General features: G+C 42.9%; 1 protein-coding gene across 1 annotated transcript in view; it reads left to right on the top strand.

Annotated features, from left to right (window-relative positions):
• Positions 1 to 23,648, top strand: part of FRMD4A (FERM domain containing 4A) — a 333,243-nt gene that overhangs the window by 198,967 nt on the left and 110,628 nt on the right. Inside the window, exons 6-7 of the mRNA XM_026454815.1 lie at positions 13,633 to 13,689; positions 14,634 to 14,656. Coding sequence (XP_026310600.1) covers positions 13,633 to 13,689; positions 14,634 to 14,656 — 80 coding nt within the window. The remainder of the gene's footprint in view (positions 1 to 13,632; positions 13,690 to 14,633; positions 14,657 to 23,648) is intronic.

Consider the following 23,648-nt stretch of genomic DNA (forward strand, 5'->3'; position numbering starts at 1 on the left):
ATTTCATTCACTTTTTTTTTTTTTTTTTTGAGACAGAGTCTCACTCTGTCGCCCAGGCTGGAGTGCAGTGGTACAATCTCGACTCATTGCAAGCCCCGCCTCCCAGGTTCATGCCATTCTCCTGCCTCAGCCTCCCCAGTAGCTGGGACTACAGATGCCCACCACCACGCCCAGCTAATTTTTTGTAATTTTAGTGGAGACGGGGTTTCACCGTGTTAGCCAGGATGGTCTCCATCTCCTGACCTCGTGATCCGCCCGCCTCGGCCTCCCTAAGCACTGGGATTACAGGTGTGAGCCATGGCGCCCAGCCAATTTCATTCACTTTTTAAAGTATTAATATTGGTTTCTATCAAAGTAATATATGACATCATTTAAAACTCAAATGGTTCCACGAGGCTTATTATGACAAACGGCCTCCTCCCCGCAACTCCTGCCACTTGCAACAGTTTTAGCTGTTTCTTATAGTATTTGCCTCCATATAGCTAAATAATTGACACAGCGTATTATTCCTAGATTGATTCATTTTATTGAATTCCTGTTAAGATGGATGAAGATGGCCAGGCACAGTGGCTCACGCCTGTAAAATACCAGCACTTTGGGAGGCTGAGGTGGGGGGATCACTTGATCTTAGGAGCTTGAGACCAGCCTGGGCAACATAGTGAGATTCCATCTCTACAAAAAACACAAAAATTAGTCAGATGTGGTGGCACATGCCTGTAGTCCCAGCTTCTCTGGAGGCTGAGGTGGGAGGATCATCTGAGCCCCAGAGGTGGAGGTTGCAGTGAATCCAAGAGCCCAGATCACACTGCTGCACTCCAGCCTGATGGACAGAGCAAGACTTTGTCTAAAAAAAAAAAATAGGATGTAGATTTAGATTATAACCACCCACATTTTATTTCCTTTTCCATTTTCTCAATATAGTGATAGCACAATTCCGGCTTAAAGCGAGAGTCTTCAGCATGATATTATCGTGACTAATCCAAGTAGTATCCTGTGGTTGCAGCTCCTTTTTTAGACAACCCATTGTTTTACCCAAAGGGAATACTTGCCTTGCTTTCACTTGTTTAGTTTCTACATACCCTTCACTTTTCTCCAAAAGTTCCTACAGATTCCCAGATGTCTACCAATATTAATTTCCAGCTACATCGGGTAGTTCTCATTCCTCTTTGGTTTGATTTTAGTTGCTGTGGCAGCTGCTACTGCTGTTGTTTTTCCAGGACCTCTCTCTTACACTCCTCTATCTTCCTGCTCCAGCCTGGACTTGGTCTCATGCAGAGTCTCAACCCGGGATGCCTCATCCCCATCAGGGTCTTTCCTTCTCCCTCACTGTGTATTGGGTCCTCTGTTTCATGGATCCGGAGACTTCCTATTTTTTGTTTCACGCCATTGTTTCACTGGAGAACATCCTGCAATCAATCCAGAGAAAGCACACTTGGGAAGTAAAATGTTTGGATCCTGGCATATCTGAAAAAGTCTTTATTCTAGCTTCATATCTAACGAATAGTTTGACTGGATACAGAAATATACCAAAAAATTTTTCTCTCAGAATACCAAAGGCATTGCTCTGGAAAAGCCCACCATCCTATCCATTCCCCTTTGGCCCCCAACAATGGGATCTTTTGGGAACTCCTTTTTGCTCCTTTTGATCTAAAATTTCAGGATGGGTGCCCTGATGTGGGTCTTTGTAAATCCATTGTACTCTGTGTTCAATGGGCACTTCTGGTCTGGAGATGTGACATGCATTCTTTTTTAGTTGTGGGGTTCTTTTTGGATTGTTTCTTTGATATCTTCTCCCCTCTTGCCTGTGTCCTCTCTTTCCAGAATTCCTATTTATCAAGTGCGCGTCATGGCCTCCCACTCTGATACCTTGTCTCTCCAGCTGTCTGTCTCTGTCTTTTTATTCTACTTTCTGGGAGGCTTTGTAGGGATTTACTTTAATCTCTTCTCTGGACTTTCTCACCTTTGCCATTATGGTTTTGTTTTTTGTTTGTTTGTTTTAATTTCTAAGAGTTTCTTTATATTATCTGATTTTTAAAATATTATGCTATTATTGTTTCAGGAACATAATATCCTCTCTTATCACTCAGATAATATTAGTTATCATTATTATTCTGTGTTTCCTTCCAGCTCTTTTTCTCCAGTTTATTTGTGTTGGTCTCTCTTTCCTGTACGAGGCTTCCTCAGTTGTCTGCTGGCCCTGGTCTATCGCTTCACACTTGGAAACTAAGCAGATGCTCCATTTCAGGGTGGAATGGTCCCCCAGTGGGTGTCCCTGTGACGTGATCCCATCGCAAGCTAGTTCTTTCCCTGGGGAACCCCGAATATCAGTGTCTTGGTATCTGGACGTCTTTCCTCTCTGGCTCTCCATTCTCTCCAGAGAAAACCCTTCCCTTCCTGCCTGGGACATGTCCTCCGACATCCAGGGATCTGGAGGGAACAGTCTCCATACTAGGTATAGAATTCTGGGTAATTCCTGCACTTCCGGTCCACTTCATCCCTGCTTCCTGTTCTTCTTCAGAGAACGAACCTCTCGTCTCTGTAATAGCAGAAAGGCGAGGGAAGGTGTTTGGCTTTGTTTTGCTATTTTTCCCAGATTGTGAACACTGCCTTCCTACCTTCCGCTCTCTTTCCCAGCAGGCAGGAGGCAGGGCCACAGCGGACGCCCCTCTCACTTTCTCTTCCCTTCCACCCCTCTACTTTATACAATAGAGCAGGAAAACGTAGTCATTATCTATCCAAGTTGCAGAAAATTCAAATATGGATATGAGACACCGGGGCTGTCATTGTGTGCTTCAGGTGGAGCGGGAAGAAGCGTGGAATGAGATTCCCACATGGTCCAACAGTGTTTCTGATGTGCTTGAACTCGCTAAGATAGAGAGGACATTGGCCAGGGCGTGGATACATCTCATTTAGAAATGTGTGTCCCGTTCCATGGGAAACTCCCACAGGAAGCCTACCTGGAATGGTGTATGTTCCCTGGAAAGAGACTGATGAGACGGCACAGCTCTCCCGCCAAGCCTTTTCCATCTGCTCCTCTCCCTCTTCCGGTGTGGCTTCCAACAGCCAACAGAAGGGGCTTATCCATCAGCCCCTGCAGGAGGCAGCGGACTTATCCCATGAGACAGGAGTGAGGCAGGGGATGTGGACCCTCAGCTCTTCCCACACCTTCAGGCTGGATTGAATCCTGCCTATTCTGGGTTCTGCACTGACAGAAGAAAATTATCCACCATTAAAAATTAGTCATCACAGTGATGTCTGAAAGCTTTGCAAACAGAGGTCATAAAATGACAAAGTCTGTTTAGTTTTTTTATCGGAAAGATTTCCACAAATGATACATCTTACAGTTATAAGAGAAATCAAGAAATCACCAACTCCCCATCTTCTCCACACGCAAACCTTCAGAGAGAAAAGAAAATTGGCGCTCACATTGAAAGACCTTTCCATTCACTTCCTCAGAGAAGTACTTTGATAGTTCCTTGATTGAGGTTAGGTGGCATGCGTGGCTGTCAGAATGACTGGATGCACCGTCAGTATCATCCGAAAGACCACCAGATGGCTAACTAGGAGAAAGCAGGGCTGTATTGGCAGCACCAGTTTGCAAACTGAGAAGACAAAGTTTCCAGCGTGGACTGAAGGTGCTCTTTTTGAAGAGGGAAAGGGCAGGTTGGGTTTTATGCCTCATGGTGTTCATATTACATAATAGACTCATACACACTCAGCAGATTTGGGGAAAAGTTACGCATAGTTATGAAGGAGTGTCGAGTGTGTTTATCGCAGGTAGACATATAGGTGACATATGTCCCATGTTCACTTTAGGATGGGGTTTTTGTCTTGGTTTTTTACATTTTTAATTTTTGTGGGTACATAGTAGGTGTATATATTTATGGGGTACATGAGATATTTTGATACAGGCATGCAATGTGTAATAACCACATCAGGGCAAATGGAGTATCCACCCCCTCAAGCATTTATCCTTTGTGTTATAAACAATCCACTTCTACTCTTTTACTTATATGAAAATGTACAATTCAATCATTATTGACCACGGTTTCCCTGTTGTGCTATCAAATACTAGGTCTTATTCATTCTTTCTATTTTTTTGAACCCATTAACCATCCCCGTCTCCCCCACTCCTCCCACCCTTCCCAGCCTCTGGTAACCATCCTTCTATTCTCTGTCTCTATGAGTTCAATGGTTTTCATTTTTAGCTCCCACAATTAAGCGAGAAAATACGAACTTCGTCTTTCTGTGCCTGGCCTATTTTACTTAACATCATGACCTCTGGTTCCTTCCTGGGGTGGCTTTTAGCATTAAAATGAGGTGGAATTTGAGGCTGTTTACCTCACAAGGTGAACTATAGGACACAAAGACAGTTTGTGTGCAGCCTCTGTGGACTGCTGACATTAGCCTAAAGTCTGCAGTAGTTTCTCAGAAGAGAATGTTTGTAAGACTGGCGCCCTGTCCAGTCAGAGTTGTAATGGTCTGGGTTGTAAACCAGCGTTGACAGCTCCTATTGGTAGAGAGTTTAGCCACAGAAATTGAGAAATTTGCTAGGCCAGCTTGTCCTGAACCCTTGACCTGTAGGTGACTTAACCTTAGCATCTACTCTAGTTAATAAAGGGGCATCTATTCTGGTCTCTAAGATCACATCAGGAATCTAATATTTCACCTGTATAACTTTGCCCTGGTCCGAAGGGATTGGCTATGAACTATTTATTTATTTGTTTATGAGGTGGAGTCTCGCTCTGTCGCCCAGGCTGGAGTGCAGTGATGCAATCTCAGCTCACTGCAACCTCCGCTTCCCAGGTTCAAGCAATTCTCTTGTCTCAGCCTCCCAAGTAGCTGGGACTACTACAGGCGTGCGCCACCATACCCGGCTAATTTGTTTTTTTCGTGTGTTTTGTTTTATTTTGCTTCCAAGTGAAACAGGGTCTCACCATGTTGCCCAGGCTGGTCTTAAACTCCCGGGCTCCAGTGATCCTCCTTCCTTGGCCTCCTAAAGTGCTTAGATTACAGGTGTGAGCCACCACATCCGGCTGGCAATGCACTCTTTAGGGACATTCATCACATTTCAATTATGCTTTGTCTACAAGCACTAACCTTCCCCAGCAGTGATAACCAAAGAAACAGGACTGTGGTTGTCATTTAGAGATGGGCTGAAATATGCTTCTTTAGGCTGGAGGAGAAGTTGGTACCAGCATTTTTCTGAGTGGATTTTTAAGCTCATCTTCCATGGCCTATCACTGTTCTAGGCACATAGCCGATGCTCAGAAAATTATTTTTTAATTGGTTACTTTCCAATCCCAGGGAGCAAGGATTTGCACCTTTCCTGAGAAATCACTGAATATTGTTGCCTACATTGCACTGAGAACAAATCATGACATAAAGGAAAAGGCTTAAAATTTCTGCTTTATGGGTGCTCTTGGGAGGGTGCAAGTCTTGTTCAAATTAGTCTAGGAGCCTCTGCGTGGTGGCTCATACCTATAATCCCAGAACTTTGGGAGGCCAAGAGTTTGAGATCAGCCTGGGCAACATAGCAAGACCACAACTCTACAAAAAAAAAAAAAAAAATGTATTTAATTAGCCAGGCATGGTGGCACACACTTGTATTCCCAACTACTTGGGAAGCTGAGATGGGAGGATCACTTGAGCCCATGAGTTCGAGGCTGAAGTGAGCTAGGATCACATTAGGGCACTCCAGCCTGGATGGCAGAGACCTCGTCTCTTTAAAAAAAAAAAAAAAAAAAAAAAAAAAAAAAAAAAAAAAAAAAAAAAAGAAGTAGTTTAGGTAATCATCCTAATCATCCTTGGGCCACATTTGCAGTTTAGGTCTAAATGCTATCTCTCTTGTTGATATTGAAATAAATGGTCTTTATTCAATATCTTCAACGTGCTTTGCTAATGATCAGATGACATCATCTCATCTGTAGGTGGGAGAACCAAGCCAAAGCCCAGAATCACCTTCTACAGGACAACATAAATACCAGCCTCAGACTTACAGAGCTCTCGTCCTTACCTCTTAGTTTCATTGATGCAGGTTTAGAGCGTGCCCTTGTAGGACAGAGGGGAAATGAGAAAAGGATAGACAGGTACCTTCTTTTTCAACTTTCAAGAAACAAACTGACATGGATCTGTCATCTTGGCTGTGCCCATGACCTCTAAAAGAATGATTACAGGCCAGGTGCAGTAGCTCACACCTGTAATCCCAACACTTTGGGAGGCCAAGGCAGGAGAATTACTTGAGCCCAGGAGTTGAAGAACAGCCTGAGAAACATAGTGAGACCCCCATCTCTACAAAAAAAAAATTAAAATTAGCTAAGCATGGTGGTGTGTGCCTGTGGTCCCAGCTACCCAGGAGGCTGAGGCAGGAGGATCACTTAAGCCCAGGAGTTCAAGGGTGCAGTGAACTATAATGGTGCCACTGCACTCCATCCTGGGCAACAGAGCAAGACCCTGTCTCGACAAAAATAAATAAGTAAAAGTAAAAATTTTTTTAATAGAACTTAATAAAGAGCGATTCCTTAAGATCCTGACATGGGCTGTCTGCCGTGGGGTGGACAGCGTGAGAAATCCCAGTGCGGCAGAATTAGGGTTGTGGCTGAGCACGAGTGGCATTCACCTCTTGGATCATTAGACAAACATGAAGTGACTTGATGCTGAAAAACTGGCAGAGGGCTAAGAATGAGCAATTGTGCAAGATTGCATCAGTCTCATCCTGCACCACAGCCCCTGTTTGCCCCGGGGGCAACTTTGCGTAGTCATGATGAGTTGTGCAATGAGGCATAGAGCCACAAGAAGAGAGAAAGTTGGGCTAAATATGGGCATTGTGTCCCACTTTAATGATGTACGGTGTATTAGTCAGAGGAACAGAACCAATAGGATATATATAGATATACAGATATCAGAAAGAGACTTCTTATGAGGAGTTGGCTCACAAGATCATGGGGGCTGAGAAATCCCACAGTCTGCTGTCTGCAAGCTGGAGACCCAAGAAAGCCAGTGGTGTCAGTCCACTGGCTGAGTCCAAAGACCTGAGAACCAGGGAGCCAGTGGTATAAGTCCCAGTCCAAGGACAAGAGAAGATGAAATGTGGTATCCCAGCTCAAAAAGTAAGGGACAGAAAGAAAGAAAAATGAAAAAAGGGGCAAGCTCCTCCATCCTCCATCTTTTGTTCTGTTCAAACCTTCCAGGATTGAGTGATGTCCACCCTCACTGGGAAGGGTGGTCTATTGAGCCCACTGATTCAAATGCTGATCTCATCCAGAAACACCCTCATAGACACATCCAGAAACTGTTTAATCTGGGCGACTCGGGGCTGGATGCAGTGGCTCACGCCTATAATCCCAGCACTTTGGGAGGCTGAGATGGGTGGATCACTTGAGCCCAGGAGTCTGAGACCACCCTGGGCAACATGGTGAAACCCCATCTCTACTAAAAGTACAAAAAGCTAGCCGGTTGTGGTGATGGGCACCTGTAATCCCAGCTACTCAGGAAGCTGAGGCACAAGAATCACTCGAACCTAGGAGGCAGAGGTTGCAGTCAACCGAGATGGTGTCACTGCACTCTAGCCTGGGTGACAGAGCAAGACCCTGTCTCAAAAATCAGTAAATAATGGGTAACCCTTGGCCTGTCAAGTTGACACATAAAATACACCACAGACATGGTGACCAGTATACACACACACACACACACACACACAACCCATCTCTTTTAAAACAAAATGTTAGTAAAGATTCCTATAAATGCTAAGATATACTAAAGAACAAAGGCAAAACTGTGGAGTTCAGATTATCTATAGATACTCATCAGCAGAAATAAATAATATAGACCTAATAATTGTAGCGTGTTTTATCGTTTCCAAGTCACTTCTCCATTTATGCCTCACCAAACCCAGTAAAATAATTGGAAAGGAAATTGTTATCCCCATTTTACTGATAAGGAAAATCAAACTGAAGGTCAGGTGGTTCAGTCCATGTCCCCACAGCATTGGGGGGTTAAGACCAGAATATGGGACTTTCAGGGGACAGTAGAAATAATCTTAAGGAGAATGGCTTATCTATCATCTTTAGATGTTTTGTGGGTAAGAATAAACGTGGTGATAACTGGTGAGAATTCGTTAGGAGATCTTTCTGAGAATATTGTTAGCCATGGTGCTGCTGATGAATAACCTCAGACCTCTTTCTTCGGCAGTTCAGTCACCTGGGATAAAACAACACAGCGTGGGAGGAAGTGGGGCCGCCCTTCCCACCCCTACTCAGAGCACGTATGCACGTACAAACACAGACACACACACACACACCTGCAGATGGTCATGGTTTGTCTTTCCATACCATTTCTCAACAGATCAAAGGAAGCAGCATGCATTATTCAGTAGTAAGGAAAGCAGATGCCTAAAGTATACACCCAGTGGCCACAGTCACCAAAGGACCTTACATTCTCTCCTGCCAGCGTTGTCCCCCTGGACTTCTCTAGTCTCAGAGTAAAGTTATTCCGTCCCCACCAGACGGCCCAAGATTCCCAGGCAAGATTCCAACTCAGTCAACGACCCTGCAGAAACCTCTCCTCCAATGGCTGCAGGAGCACTGGGGTCTTCACCGCAGAGATGTGGACTGCATAAGCACAGAGGAATGTCACACCTCAGCCCCTGCATAGGGCAGACGGAAGCCACCCTCAAGCCTCCTGGAAGTGTCTTCTGCTCCTCCTATGATCCCATCTTGTCCTTAGTTAAGGGGAAAGCCCAGAATCCCAGGAAAAAATGGGATTTTTTGCACACTGTGTGGTTTCCGTCAGTGTAGTTCCTCTGCTTGAGCAGAAACCCATGAGAGAAGCTGCCTCTGGCCAGGCACGGTGGCTCACGCCTGTAATCCCAGCACTTTGGGAAGCCAAGGTGGGTGGATCACTTAAGGTCAGGAGTTTGAGACCAGCCTGGCCAACATGGTGAAACCCTGTTTCCACTAAAAATAAAAAAATTGGCCAGGCGTGGTGATGCACACCTGTAATCTGCGCTACTTGGGAGGCTGTGGCACAAGAATTGCTGGAACCCAGAAGGCGGAGGTTGCAGTAAGCCGAGATTGCACCACTGCATTCCAGTCTGAGTGACACAGTGAGATCCTGTCTCAAAAAAATAAATAAATAAATGAAAAGCCACCTCTGGACCACTGAAAAAGTCAGATAAGGAAAAGGGAGAGTCATTTTCTTAATGTTCTGTGGGAGCACGTTTCTGCTAGGAAGACCCCTGAAAACATCTATTAACTCCTCTCTGTGGAACTTGGCTTTCAGGGTGGTTTTGTTTTGTTTTGTTTTTTGAGATGGAGTCTCACTCTGTCACCAGGCTGGAGTGCAGTGGCACTATCTTGGCTCACTGCAACCTCCACCTCCCGGGTTCAAGCGATTCTCCTGCCTCAGCCTCCCCAGTAGCTGGGACTACAGGCATGTGCCACCACGCCCAGCTAATTTTTGTATTTTTAGTAGAGACAGGGTTTCACCATGTTGGCCAGGATGGTCTCGATCTCTTGACCTAATGATCTGCCTGCCTCAGCCTCCCAAAGTGCTGAGATTACAGGCCTAAACCACCGTGCCTGGCTGGCTTTCAGATTTTGCAGTACCATGGGAAATTTTCAGAGTGAGCCAGAAGTCTAGAGCTCTGCCCCACTGCAGTAGAATCTTAAGGACAAAGCCACCTGGAAGCACGGTGAGGTGTACAAGGGGGAAAAGGCATCATGAACAAGTGATATTGGGGAACTGGGCAAAGACTGTCAGGATGTCTTCCCACCACCCTAGACTGGTTCTTACCCTCACCCTTTCAGTCTTTGTGTTGAGTCCTCTGAGAACATCCAATGAAATGATCTTTCAACTTAATGCATGTTAAATAGGCGAGGTCAGAAGTAATAATACGGCTCTTTCCATCAGATTGTGTAAGCATGTGCAGTGCCTGGGGCACTTGATTCTTCAATCATTTCCCCTCCCACTGGCCACATTTCAACTCTTCCTGTTTTTGGTATCTTCACTGGGAGATAGATGGTCAAGGTCAGACTTTTCAACCGAAAAGTCACCACAGTTAACGGTGCCAGTTCTCACTTACCCCGAGAACAACTATGGTGAGAGAGAAGTTGAATCAATCAGGTTAGATATTTGATGGTGCATTTTTGGTAGCTTTCCTATGGATAACAGTTACGTTACAGTTAATGTTCACCGGTGATACTCTCCTGGAACCGCATAATGGGCTGTGTAGAATAGAATAAAAGACCTTCCTTCATTTTCCCCGCCTCCACGCAGATATACACATTTTCATTTATCAGATGAATCAACCAGCAAACTAAAAGCTATGTTCGCACTTAAAAATGTTTTTTTCTGATGGCTGGTTTTGAGCTGTGCATCAGATAAGCCTCAGCAGATGTTAAATATTAGCCCGCAGTCGACCATTGGCTGTAACATAGGTGTAAATGTTTGACAGAAAAGCACACATACAACAGTACACTAACAAGTGCACTCCAAGGCATTCAGGTGGGAATGGAAACGCACGTAGTGAGAGTAGAAACCATCTATTGTGGTAACCCTGGACAGTGTTTCTGTGAAGCCATTTGTACACTGTTAAATGATTTACATTCTGATGGGACCGGCTAATCCCAGAACTGCAATTCCAAACATTCTTCCACATCCCAGCACTGACAGCCTCTATCAATTCCAACCGCCATAAAGCTCTTTCAGCTGGTTACACGTAAGGAATTATTGTCCCCAGTTCTTCCATAGGCTCTCATGAGTTCTTTTAAGCCATACTTCTAAGGTGATTCCAGGGCACATATTCGTATCCAGCTTTGAAATTCCCAGGCCCAAAGGAGCCTGAATGATATCTCTCCTTCGAAAGATCCAGGTGTGCTTGAATGCATTGTTTTAAATTGCAGGAGCCAATTCTGAACCTCTCAAAAAATAATTAGAAAATCCGTGAATTGGCTGGGCACAGTGGCTCATGCCTATAATCTCAGCATTTTGGGAGGCCAAGGTGGGTGGATCACCTGAGGTCAGAAGTTCGAGACCAGCCTGGCCAACATGCTGAAACCCCGTCTCTACTAAAAATACAAAAAAATTAGCCAGGCATGGTGGTGTGTGCCTGTAGTCCCAGCTACTCGGGAGGCTGAGGCAGGAGAATTACTGGAACCCGGGAGGCGGAGGTTGCAGTGAGCCGAGACCACAGCATTGCACTCCAGCCTGGGCGACAACAATGAGACTCTGTCTCCAAAAAAAAAAAAAAAAAAAAAAAAAAATCCTTGAATCAGAGTCTGGCTTGTAATGCAAGTGAATAGAAACTCTTGCTAAGCGAACTCGCATTATAAATGTTCTGAGAATGTGTTGGCTGAAACTGGGTTTCTATTGATTTTAGGGCAAATGGAAGTCCTAAGGAAGGTCACACACTGGACAAGTAGTTGGGGGTCTGTTCCCGGCCCCTTAAGTGCCATTAAGGCCCTGTGGTTTTCCAAAGTCCCTTAATGTTTTTGGATTCCATTCTCAGGGTCAGGCTGGCTGGTCTCTAAATCTCTTTTACCTCTAGCTCTCTGTCATCCAGTCAGCCACTATGGGATCTAGTGATATTAGGGAAAGAAAAATAAAGATGGACGTTTGTGCTTAAGCTTGACACCAATTGTTTAAGACAGAGGACATCAATTCAATTGTGTATTATTCTCACATGCTGATGAATTCAAGGCTTCTCTTTGTCTTTAACACGTGAGCTATGTATAATGAGACAGTGTTGTGCACTTAGAAGTTTATTAATGTAGGTCATGTTTTCGTGTTTAGTGGGTTTGTTGTTTTGTTTGTTTGTTTGAGGCAGTGTCTCTCCGTCACCAGGCTGGAGCATAGTAGCATGATTACGACCCACTGTAGCCTCAACCTTTCCAGGCTCAGGTGACCCTCCCACCCAAGTAGCTGGGACTACAGGCATGCACCACCACTCCAGGCTAATTTTTGTAATTTTAGTAGAGATGGGGTTTTGCCATGTTGGCTAGACTGGTCTCGAACTCCTGGGCTCAAGTGATCCATCCACCTCAGCCTCCCAAAGCGCTGGGATTACAGGCGTGAGCCACCATGCCAGGCTAAGTGTTTGTACCATACACACACACACACACACACACACACACGGAAATCTTTGGTTGTGATAGATATGTTTATTACCTTGATTGTGGTAATGGTGTCATGGGTGTATGCATCTGTCCAAACTCATAAAATTGTTTACATTAAACATACGCAGTTTTTTGAGGTGTTTTAGTTATACTTCAATAAAGCTGTTTTGGCTGGGTATGGGGGCTTACACCTGTAATCATCCCAACACTTTGGGAGGCCAAGGCAGACACATCATCTGACGCCAGGAGTTCCAGAGCAGCCTGGCCAACCTGGTGAAACCCCATCTCTATACATACAAAAAAATTAGCCGGGTGTGGTGGTGCATGCCTGTAGTCCCAGCTACTCAGGAGGCTGAGGCAGAAGAATCACTTGTACCCGGGAGGTGGAGGTTGCACTGAGCCGAGATTGCACCACTGTACTCCCGCTTGGGTGACACAGTGAGACTCTGTCTCAAAAAAAAAGAAAAAGGCTGTTTTAAAAAATATGAACTATATACATTTTGAAATACAAATTTCAAAAATACAAAGAGAGAGAGAGAAAAGGAATTTTTTCAAAAACCAACGAGAGGTTTAAGTGCTTTGAAGACCAAGTCCCTAGATCACAATGAAGTATTGGGGGGAAGAATGACTAGGCGGAAACATTGTGAAACTTACACTCTGTAACAGCGCTGACCAGTAGAACTTTCTACAGTGGTTGAAATGTTCTGTATCTGAGCTGACAACACGGTAGTCACTAGCGACATGAACTGTAGAGCACATGAAAGAAATCTGGCCAGTACAACTGAGGAACTGTATTTTCACCTTGTATTTAATTTTAAGGAATCACAATCCCACTGTAACACTCCTTTCAAACAAAGCCTTTCAATAAAGCCTTTCTTTCCATAACGTTCTGAGTTTAGTTTATACAGAAAATGCGTTTTGTTGTCAAGCATCTCTATTCCAGTGATTAATAACATTAACAAACAGGTTTGTAAAATGCTGGGGCCTAGTCTGCCTCTTAATTTCTTGAAAGATGTAAAGATGAGGCCTTTGAGATAATCGGGTAGGCCCGAGCCCCCTAGTCCATCCCAGCTAAGAGCAGCAAAAAGGATGTTGGGAGTGTTTAGGACTGAATAATTCAGGGCAGTGGTCTCAGAGACTCAAGACGTTCTATGAATATGGGAGATTCTGAGCAAATCCTCAGAAAAGGAGGCTTTTTTTCTTTTTTTAAGCCGGGGTCTCGCCCCATTACCCAGGCTGGAGTGCAGTGGTGCTATCACAGCTCACTACAACCTCAACCTCGCAGGCTAAGAGATCCTCCTACCTCAGCCTCCAAAACAGCAGAGTCTACAGACATGTACCACCCTGCCTGGCTAAATTTTTAATTTTCTGTAGAGACGGGATCTCATTATGTTGCCCAGGCTGGTCTCAAACTCCCGGGCTGAGCAATCCTCCCAAAGAAGAGCTGTCATTTTTTAAAAAAGAAAAAAGTGGTTGTTAAATACCAAACTTGTCTTCCTTTGTTGCTTTTTCCTTTCAGGAGCTTATTGACGTTGACAGTGAAGTGGTGTTTGAATTAGCTTCCTATATTTTACAGGTAAGTTGTTTTTCTCCTCCTCTTTCTGTCCCAGGGCCATACACAGAAGAAAGGAAGTAAGACTCACCGGGCATAGCTGTGTCCACTCACTATTTGTCGTCTTACCTTTTTTTAGCCACAAGCTGCATAGAGCTATTAGAGACACTGACGGAAACCAGAGCAATAAACAGGGGCTTGTAGTATTTCAAAATTTTAAGACAGCAAATCCCTGTAAAGCAAAGTTGTGTATTTAACCTGAGCCTGGGAGAAACTGAGATCATTTACTGATCCCATTTTCTTTGGGTTTGGTACTTTCACCCTGGAGAAAGCCAAGTGAATAGCTAGAGTTAGTGGCCAAAAAATCATGTTCTGCCCCCTGGAAAGACAAGGAAAAGCCCTTTAGGTTATGCAAAAAAAAAAAAAAAAAAAAAAGGTGTTATAGAATATTAGCTTAATAGTGGCAAGATGAGTTAAAATGATATCATTTCTTTATTCCTTCAATAAGTATTTATTGAGCAACTACTATGTTTAAGGCATTATACTGGATTCACTAAAGTTTCCCTGGTCCCTACCTCCAGAGTCTTCATTATAACTGGGGACTAGCATAAAATACAAACCAAAACAAAAAGTAACCCTAGAAATAGACAGTTCTATCCAGATACATGTTCATATTTAGAATCTTTAAACTAGGCCGGGCGTGGTGGCGGCAGTGTGGAAGAGCTGTACATTTTGTCATTATCAATCACTTTCTTTGTATATAACTTTCGAGAGTTTAATTTCATGTCTCATATTCAAATAGCAAAGGTATGCATTCAGTTTTAATTGTATTCCTGCAGCAAATAGGATGATAACTGCAGGAAGCTGACCTCATCTCATTCAGTAGAGAAACTCTCATGATTATAGAATGTAGAGTCTCTGACACTGGCTTAGTGTATTTCGCTGATGTTGAATTTTTTCTTCTACAGGAGGCAAAGGGAGATTTTTCTAGGTGAGTTTACAATTTTTTGTTGTTGTTGTTTAAAATGTAAACCCTTGCTTCTCTATTAAAAGAAACTATTCAGGATGTCCTTTTCAGGTGGACAATTTATTCACGTTATATGTTAATGATGAGATCTAACTCTCAACTTGTCCATTGAAACAGATAGATCAGGTAGAGGAAACATAGTAATAGCAAGGATGATGTTCTCCACTACATGCAAAGCCCGGAGATTACTGGAAAGCTGACTTTAGGGCCCAGCGTCACACATGCCCACTGTCCTGAGGTTGGACAGGCTGCTCAAATGTCTCGTAGAGGCTGGAATCACCATTGTGGTGTAAATATGGTTGCAGATAACCCGTCAGTCCTGACAAGTAGGTGGACATCTTTTTTTCTCTCAGTGTAGTCCCTGTCCCTCAAGGGACAAAATGCTACCTTCTAGGGAAATTTCATTCGTGAAAGTGTTACAACATAAAAATACCGCACCTCTGCTTTGCTTCTGTCTTAGGATATTGTGTTGGAGAAAACATAAACAGACAACTACAGGGAATCTGTGAATGGCATTAATGGCCTTGTAAAACTGCAAACTCGCCATTTATTTCAGTCCTCACCGTGTGTTGGTCCGTATGGCTGAAATTGCCCTGAAATCTCTCGTGATCATCACCAGACCCGCAACAGAGCAGAGGGTGTAGCCAGCTACCAGCAGGGCTGTCTGCTCAAAGGCAGACGTTATTCCTGGGATTCTGTTTGATTAAGCTCCTCTGAAAAAGAAAAAAAAAAAAAAAAAGGAAAAGGCCAGGGTAACCCGTTCTGGAGAATCTAGGTTTAGAGGCAAACAGAGTAAACCGCATGAACAGGAACGGAAGGCATCAAGGCATAAGTTTCTGGCCCATCAACAGGAAATTAGCAAATTGGTATTAAAAAGAAACACAAATCGGACCTCTGCTCCGTCTAAGAACCTGTCTGTTTCCCCATGCTTTGAGGGATTTCATCTGTCAATGCAGCAAAAACTACTTCTGTTGGTGGCCACCTATACTTGGCTGTCTTTGTCACCGGTTTTTCAGGTCTCAACTGCTTTCTCCTTGCTCTCCTGGTACATTTCTCAGGCTTTCTTTTTTGCTATTATTATTTTTTAAATTTTTTCAGAGGCAGGGTCTCCTTCTGTTACCCAGGCTGGAGTGCAGTCATGGCTCACTGTAACCTCCAACTCCTGGGCTCGAGTGATCCTCCTGCCTCAGCCTCCCAAGTAGCTGGGACCACAGTCATGAGTCACTGCACTGGGCTAATTCTTTTTTTTTGTAGAGATGAGCTCTCACTGTGTTGACTGTTCTCAGTCAGACATCTCAGCAAAAGCAAAAAATTATTTTACAATCTAAAACAAGGATGAGCAAGCTTTTTCTGTTAAGGGCCAGATTGTCAGTATCTTGAGTTTTGCACGCAGCACGATCTCTGTTGCAATTACACCACTCTTCCTAAGTGCAAAAGCAGCCAAATAGGATAAGTAAATGGATGAGCCTGATTATGTTCCAATAAAACTTTATTTATGGATACAGAAATTTGAATTTCATATAAATGTTTACGTATCACAAAAGATTCTTCATCTTTCGAGTTCTTTTTCCAACCACTTCAAAACGTAAAAGCCATCCTTAGTTCATGAGTAATACATAAGCAGAGGACTGGATCTGTCCAGGGGGTTGTAGTTGCTGACTCTGATCTCAAATGTTTGAATATTTGCATAAAGAGACCTCCGGGCCCCTTTTATTTAAGTTTTCCAAGTTTTTGGTATAAAGCAGTGCTGGTCAGACATTTAAATAGATAATGACTGTAACTAGCTTTGGCTGGAGACCTTGAACTTTGTAGGTGGCCAGTAACCATTCACTGAATTTGCTAAACATAATGTTTTCAGGTATAGAAACTAAATCTTGTTATAATTTTTCTTTGTTACTTTTTTATGACATTAATTTGGACTTGGAATTTGGGGTTTTGATAAGTGCCAGTCCATATCTACTTGCAAAGATTTCTGAAGTCCCATGAAAAAATGATTTAAAAACCACAAATCCAATGGATTCCAGTGTCTAGTCTACTTACTCACATTTTTCCTTCCACATTTCTTTCACCAGCTCTGAACTCTGCTGTAAATATTATTTATTTTGAGAGTACCCTGACAGGATGGAATGTGAACTGGGAATAGCATGATCTGGCCCCACGGATCATGGGAACATGTGGCCACATGGATTGCCACGGAGAAGGAAGTGCAGGCTTGGCCTCCACAGTAATTCATGGCCCCCTAATGAGCTTCTGGAATGCTAGCTTGTTGGCTGAATTCAAAGAAACAAAGGATCTGGGTTGTGCTCCATTTGTCAAAGTGCTACTGCTACCTAGCAGTTTGTTTGTAAGCGCAGCTGTCTGGGAAGAGAAATCACTGTCAGGAGAGGGGAGAGGTCAGACACCTTATCCAAAAGGTCAGTTTATCTCACAGCCTAAAACCTACACCATGGACAGTGGGGGTGATCTGTTACATGGGAGTCTCTGACAAACACCCTTTTTCTGTAGCAGGCCCATGCTAGTAAAGCCATCGTCAGAGGTCCAGAGAAACTAGTACACTTGAGTGGCCTAAAATTTTGGAGTAAGAGAAGTAATTCTAAATTCCTTCCCATCTACTTCTGGGAAGATACCCAGCACGTCAAAATTGACCACACTTGGTTCAGCAGCTAAACGTTAGGTATTTTAGATGTCCCATTCTCATAACTTATGTAATTCCTATAAACAAATTTATTTGTGATTTATTGTAGAAAGTTGTTTTTGCTGTTGATGCAGGATTTTTTGCTCCTTAGTTCAGCTAAAATCCAGCTTCTTGTCTCACGACCAGGAAAAATTAGGCACATAGACAAATGGAAGAGGGAGGAGAGTGGATTATTAAGTGAAAACAAGGCTCTCAGCATAGAAGGAGAGGGTCCTGCCGACAGGCTCCCACCTCACAGATTGAATCTCAGTCTCCTCCCCTACATAAGGCATGAATTCTTGGCGGCTCCACCCCCTTCTCCCAGTGCACATGTGGGCCCTGGTCCCTTGCAGGCACACCCCCGGGCAAGACCCTGTGCAGGTTTCCTTATCTGCATCTGCATGCCTCCTGCATCTATCACTGTTGTTAAGTGCATGACTATAGCACCTCAGTTTTATTTGAAGGAATGGCTTTGATTTCCATACTGTAGTTTTCCTGAACAACATTAATAAGATACCAGCCAGCTTAGAACACACAGAACCCTAGAAAAGCCTTTTCTAGATATAACACAGGGTCCAGGGCTAAACTCTAAGATCTTCTAAAATCTAGAGGATCCAATAACCTTTTAAATGAATGGCCATCCACAAAAGATAAAGTAACTCTTTCATAGCCTGAGAAGTCCTGAATCTATAACTTCCCAAAAGGCTATTTTCTTCAAGATACTATTATCCTAGATATTTACATTTCAGGGACTATATCCAAATTACATTTATGTGGAATGAGTATTAATCCATAAATTATGGGAGCAGTTTCCTTGAGGTACAAGAGAAAAGGGGATTGCTTTTATAAAAGAGAAGTCAAGGGCTGGGTGCACTGGCTCACGCCTGTAATCCCAGCACTTTGGGAGGCCAAGGCAGGTAAATCACCTGAGGTCAGGAGTTCAAGACCAGCCTGGCCAACATGGTGAAACCCTGTCTCTATTAAAAATACAAAAAGTAGCCGGGTGTGGTGGCGTGCGCCTGTGATCCCAGCTACTCGGGAGGCTGAGGCAGGAGAATTGCTTGAACCCAGTTGGCGGAGGTTGCAGTGAGCCGAGATGGCACCATTACACTCCAGCCTGGGTTACAAGAGCAAAACCCCCTCTCACAAAAAAAAAAAAAAAAAAGACGAAGTCAAAAGTGCTGATACACCTTAATAATGGAAAGAGAACTATATAAGTCAATTCTGAACTGTAGCTACTGTTTCTCATAAAACTCACTTGCTCTTCTGTTTCTTCTTTTGGGCTCTCTGTTTTGCTCAGCAGATGCCTGAAGGCTTATTCTTACATAACCCTTTTCTTTCCCATTAACAGAATAGCTCACTTCCTTGTCTTATTGGACTTTACGCTGAAATGTCAGGTTTAGCGTGCTAAGAGGAAATGACTGTAATAGAGATAGATAATTAGTATCGCCTGCCATAGGAAGAGATACAGACCACACATGTTCATATTCTACCAAACGGAGGGTAAATTTGTACGATGCCTCTAAAAGTTTAGGAAATAGTCTTATCTAAAAATAACATTTTTTCACTTTTATTGTTTTCCTTAGCACAGCATGTAGTAATCTCGTTTCATTTCCTGATGTATATACATGTAGAACAAAAAACCTCATGTCTGTCGACAGTCAGGAAGTCGGTAGAGTTGGCATTTCTGTTTAAAAACAATTCAGTAGCCTCCGAGCTGTTAACAAAGGCAGCTGTGGGCCAAATATTTGGAAGACGAGAACTGATGCAGTTTAAAAACAGCAACAAAAAAATATCTTTCGATAATCACTGTTGACCACTGGCCAACTAACAGATTCTTACATATGATTCTATGATTCTTACATATTTTATTCATCGGAAACACCTCAGGGGTTTGGGAATGGAACACTGATGTTTTCTATTTCAAAGCTTTTTTAAAACTCTTGGGTGATGGTAGAAAAACTAATATTCTCTTCCTTAAAAAGATCAGTGCAGAGAATACCTCATTTAATCGACTGATAGGACATCCAATTTTCTAGTTATATTCGAATTTAATTTAAAAGAAGTATTATTGCAACACTGTACTAAGGGAGATATTACATACAAAAACTTGATTTTTGGGTTTTTGTCTCTAAGGGGACCTTAACTGAAAACCTTATCAGCCAATCTCCTTACCCTGATTTTGAGAATCACTTCACCTCTGCCAGCCCTTCTGATTTTTCTAAAAATGTGCTGCAAATTTTCTTAAAATAATAATTTTAAGCAAAGCATGGTGGCTCACGTCTGTAATCTCAGCACTGTGGGAGGCCGAGGCGGATGAATTGCTTGAGCCCAGGAGTTCGAGACCAACCAGGGCAACATGGCAAAACCCCATCTCCACTAAAAATACAAAAACAATTAGCCAGGCATGGTGGTGAGCTGTAGTCCCAGCTACTTGGGAGGCTGAGGTGGGAGGATTGTTTGATCCCGGGAGACAGAGGCTGCTGCCGCAGTGAGTCGAGATCGCACCACTGTACTCCAGCCTGAGTCACAGAGTGAGACCCTGTCTCCAAAAATAAAATAAAAAATAACCTTTAGCATTTTGCAATATTGAAGTGCTTTAAAATGTTTTGTGCTAAACAACGCAAATCACAAATGCCAAAATCACACTACCTTTGAAATAAAGAATCATCCATACATTAACAGAGACAAGTAAAAACATCTGTTCTATAGAATTTTTCGTTAGCAAGATTTATTGAAACCAGATCAGTAAAGCTGTGTTACCCTGGACCTCTTCTGGGACCTGGAAATATCTTTGTTTCCGAGGACTGGTTATACTGATGCTAATCACTAAAACAGGATTCTCCCAGCATGAGATTTATTAGGACCAGAAAGCAAACAGCACCCGAAAAAGACAGATAATAAGGAAATTCCGTGTAAAGATTCTTGGGCCACATTTTGCCTACCTGGCTCTGTTCAGTAGGGCCCATTACATGCTTAAGAGGCAATGGAAGGCACCTTGTGTCTACAGGCTCACCATTCCAAATGAACACAGCTACCGAAGGAAAAGAACTTACGTTTTGATTGAGTACTTGGGGGTCAGTTTATATGACATCTGTAGAAGGTGAAATGCCAGTCCAAGTGCCAGAATATCAGCTTCTCAGAGCTTAGTGAGCAGCAGCTAAGAAATCTGGGTGTACACCTGCGGTGTCAATCTGCAAGTTACTCTTTCTGTCTCTTTAAAACAGAAAATGAAAAACAGCTCGCTTTTAGAAATAGAACAATGCACCACCCAATCAATGAAAACAAATAGTAGCAGTTCCTCATTAACAAGGGAAATTGATTTTCACCTCCATTTTAGAAGAGGAGTTGGAGCATTTATTTGTGCTGAAAATTTTCCATTGACTTCCACAAACCACATGTTATTAGGTGCCCAGGAGAGCAGTTAGAGGCAAACATGTAAAGACCTTTTAGTATTTTATCTTCTATAAACCATGGGATGGTGTGCACACTAGTGTAGAGAGAAAGACATTTTTATGACCCCAAAAAAGTGCCTCCTTGGTTTTTTCTTTCTTTCTTTGAAATCTCTTCTGCCTTTATAAAGAGCCATTTGTGAATTAATATAAACTGAACTCAACTTACTGGTATCAGAAAATCTCAGGTTTTTAAGTCTTTTTTGCCAGGCCAGGGGGTGACTTTTAGGAAGTCATAGGTTAAAGGAAGAGCTTTAGATGATCAAGAGGAAAAGAACACGAAGAACTCATTTTCTTCTAAAAGACTTTTTTTTAGTGATATAAATATTTATATCGATTGTGATCTTTAAAAAGATGACATAGTTATTTTCTTGACAGCTACAACATGGAGACTTGATTAATCTAAAGCAGCAGTCTGTACATCACAATTCCTAGTATCCAAATACCATTTCCTTGCACATACAAGTGGTTTTACTACTACAGCTCTAAGCAAGCTTGGTTTCAAATCGCTATTAGATCATTTGGGGCATATTTCCCTACAGTTTTTAAACTGGCTGCTTGAAAATAAACAGCTGGCATGATCTTATGGTAGGAGAAATAGACTTGCTGAGATTTTTAGATAATTAGTGAAAAAATACTCAGTTATGTTTGAAATAGTTACCATTTGAACTATAACTTATGTAACTTAACAGTATCTATAATATCTATCTAAACTGGCAAATTTTTCTATTGGAAACATCCTAGAAAAAAAAAAAGGTAACCTGTTAAACTTGAAACACACCTAACAGCCCAAAGAAGAGTTTCTACGGGAAGAATTGAAATTAATATAATTCTCATATACTATTTATGTACTGTTTTACACACACACACACACACGCACACACGAAATAATTGTGTGTGGCGTTTTCCCATGATTTAAAAATGAGTTTAAGGGCCATGAGTAATTGAAGCGCAGATGGAATCTTTCACACCAGCAGAAGCTTTTGAAAGGGACAGAATCTGTGAAAATTTGAAGCAAAATGTTCAAGTGGAAAAGTTATAAATTGTTACAGAAAGCTTTGTTTTGTGCACAAAAGTCTATTTGATTGAGCTTTCAAGTGTGTAATTCACATTTTCAAAGCATAAAAAAGTATTTGGATAGGGACAGGGTGGGTTTTTTTTTTTTTTTTTTTTTTTGCAGGATGATATTCTTCAAATTCTATGGTAATTGCTTAGAAGCCAAGTAAGGAGGAAATTTTGTATTATGACAGCTTACTTCTTTTGTTAAGCACTTATTTAATGTATTAAAATATATTTTCAGTTATACCTGTGAATAGCAGAACGTTTCATGGCTAGGGTACTGTGTCAGTTTTTCAGAGTGGAAATTCCCAAACTAAAGGGTGATACTGAGAAATATAGAAAGTTAATCAATCGTTTCTTCCTGGGCTTTTTGAGAAAATTATTTGCCTGAAATTGTAGACTTATGAAACAATTTTTAACCTTGTTTTTATATTTTACATGTTTACACCTAACATAAATTAGAAATTCATAAAACTTTCCTTTCACCCCAGAAAACCAGACTCAGTAATCAAGGAAGAAATCTTTACTTATCTAAGTTAACAATTAGCAACAGAAATAAAGGGACTGCCAGGCACAGTGGCTCATGTCTATAATCCCAGCACTTTGGGAGGCCGAGGCAGGAGGATTGCTTGAGTCCAGGAGTTCAAGACAAGCCTGGGCAACATAGTGAGACCTCATCTCTACAAAATATTTTAAAAATTAGCCAGGTGGTGGTGATAAGCACCTGTAGTCGCAGCTGCTTGGAGGCTAAGGCAGGTGGTTCACTTGAGCCTGGGAGGTGGAGGCTACAGTGAGCCGTGATCTCAAAACCACACGCTAGCCTGGGCAACAAAGCGAGACCCTGTCTCAAAATAAAATAAAACAAAAAATAGAAAGGCACATATTTCATAAATGTGTTTACAATGTTGCCCCCCATAGCTGGGTACAGTGGCTCACGCCTGTAATCCCAGCACTTTCGGAGGCCGAGACGGGCGGATCACGAGGTCAGGAGATGGAGACCATCCTGGCTAACACGGTGAAACCCCGTCTCTACTAAAAATACAAAAAATTAGCCGGGCGCGGTGACTCACGCCTGTAATCCCAGCACTTTGGGAGGCCGAGGCGGGCGGATCACGAGGTCAGGAGATCGAGACCATCCTGGCCAACACGGTGAAATCCCGTCTCTACTAAAAATACAAAAAATTAGCCGGGCGCGGTGGCTCACGCCTATAATCCCAGCACTTTGGGAGGCTGAGGTGGGCGGATCACGAGGTCAGGAGATCGAGACCATCCTGACTAACACAGTGAAACCCCGTCTCTACTAAAAAATACAAAAAATTAGCTGGGCGTGGTGGCAGCGCCTGTAGTCCCAGCTGCTCAGAAGCTGAGGCAGGAGAATGGCCTGAACCCGGGAGGCGGAGCTTGCAGTGAGCGGAGATCGCACCACTGCACTCCAGCCTGGGCGACAAAGCGAGACTCCGTCTCAAAAAAAAAACAAACAAACAAACAACAAAAAAAAAAAACCAATGTTGCCCCCTACAAACAGTTGGTAAATTCATGTGACATATCTATGATACATGCCCAGAATTCAGAATCCCATGCTGGAGAAACCTCCTGGGGCCTCCAGGTGATTCCCTTTGTCTGCAAATGGTCACATACTATGGCAGGAGAAGTTTCTCAGACAGATGGGGCCCAAACCAATGGTGGAAAACCCCTGCAACATTTCTTTCCTACACACTCGGGGGAAAAAGCATGGGATCAGGCAGAGGTAGGCAGGTGCTCTCTTTTCTTT

This window comes from Piliocolobus tephrosceles, chromosome 9 (assembly GCF_002776525.5).
Source record: "Piliocolobus tephrosceles isolate RC106 chromosome 9, ASM277652v3, whole genome shotgun sequence".
Taxonomy (NCBI): Eukaryota; Metazoa; Chordata; class Mammalia; order Primates; family Cercopithecidae; genus Piliocolobus; species Piliocolobus tephrosceles.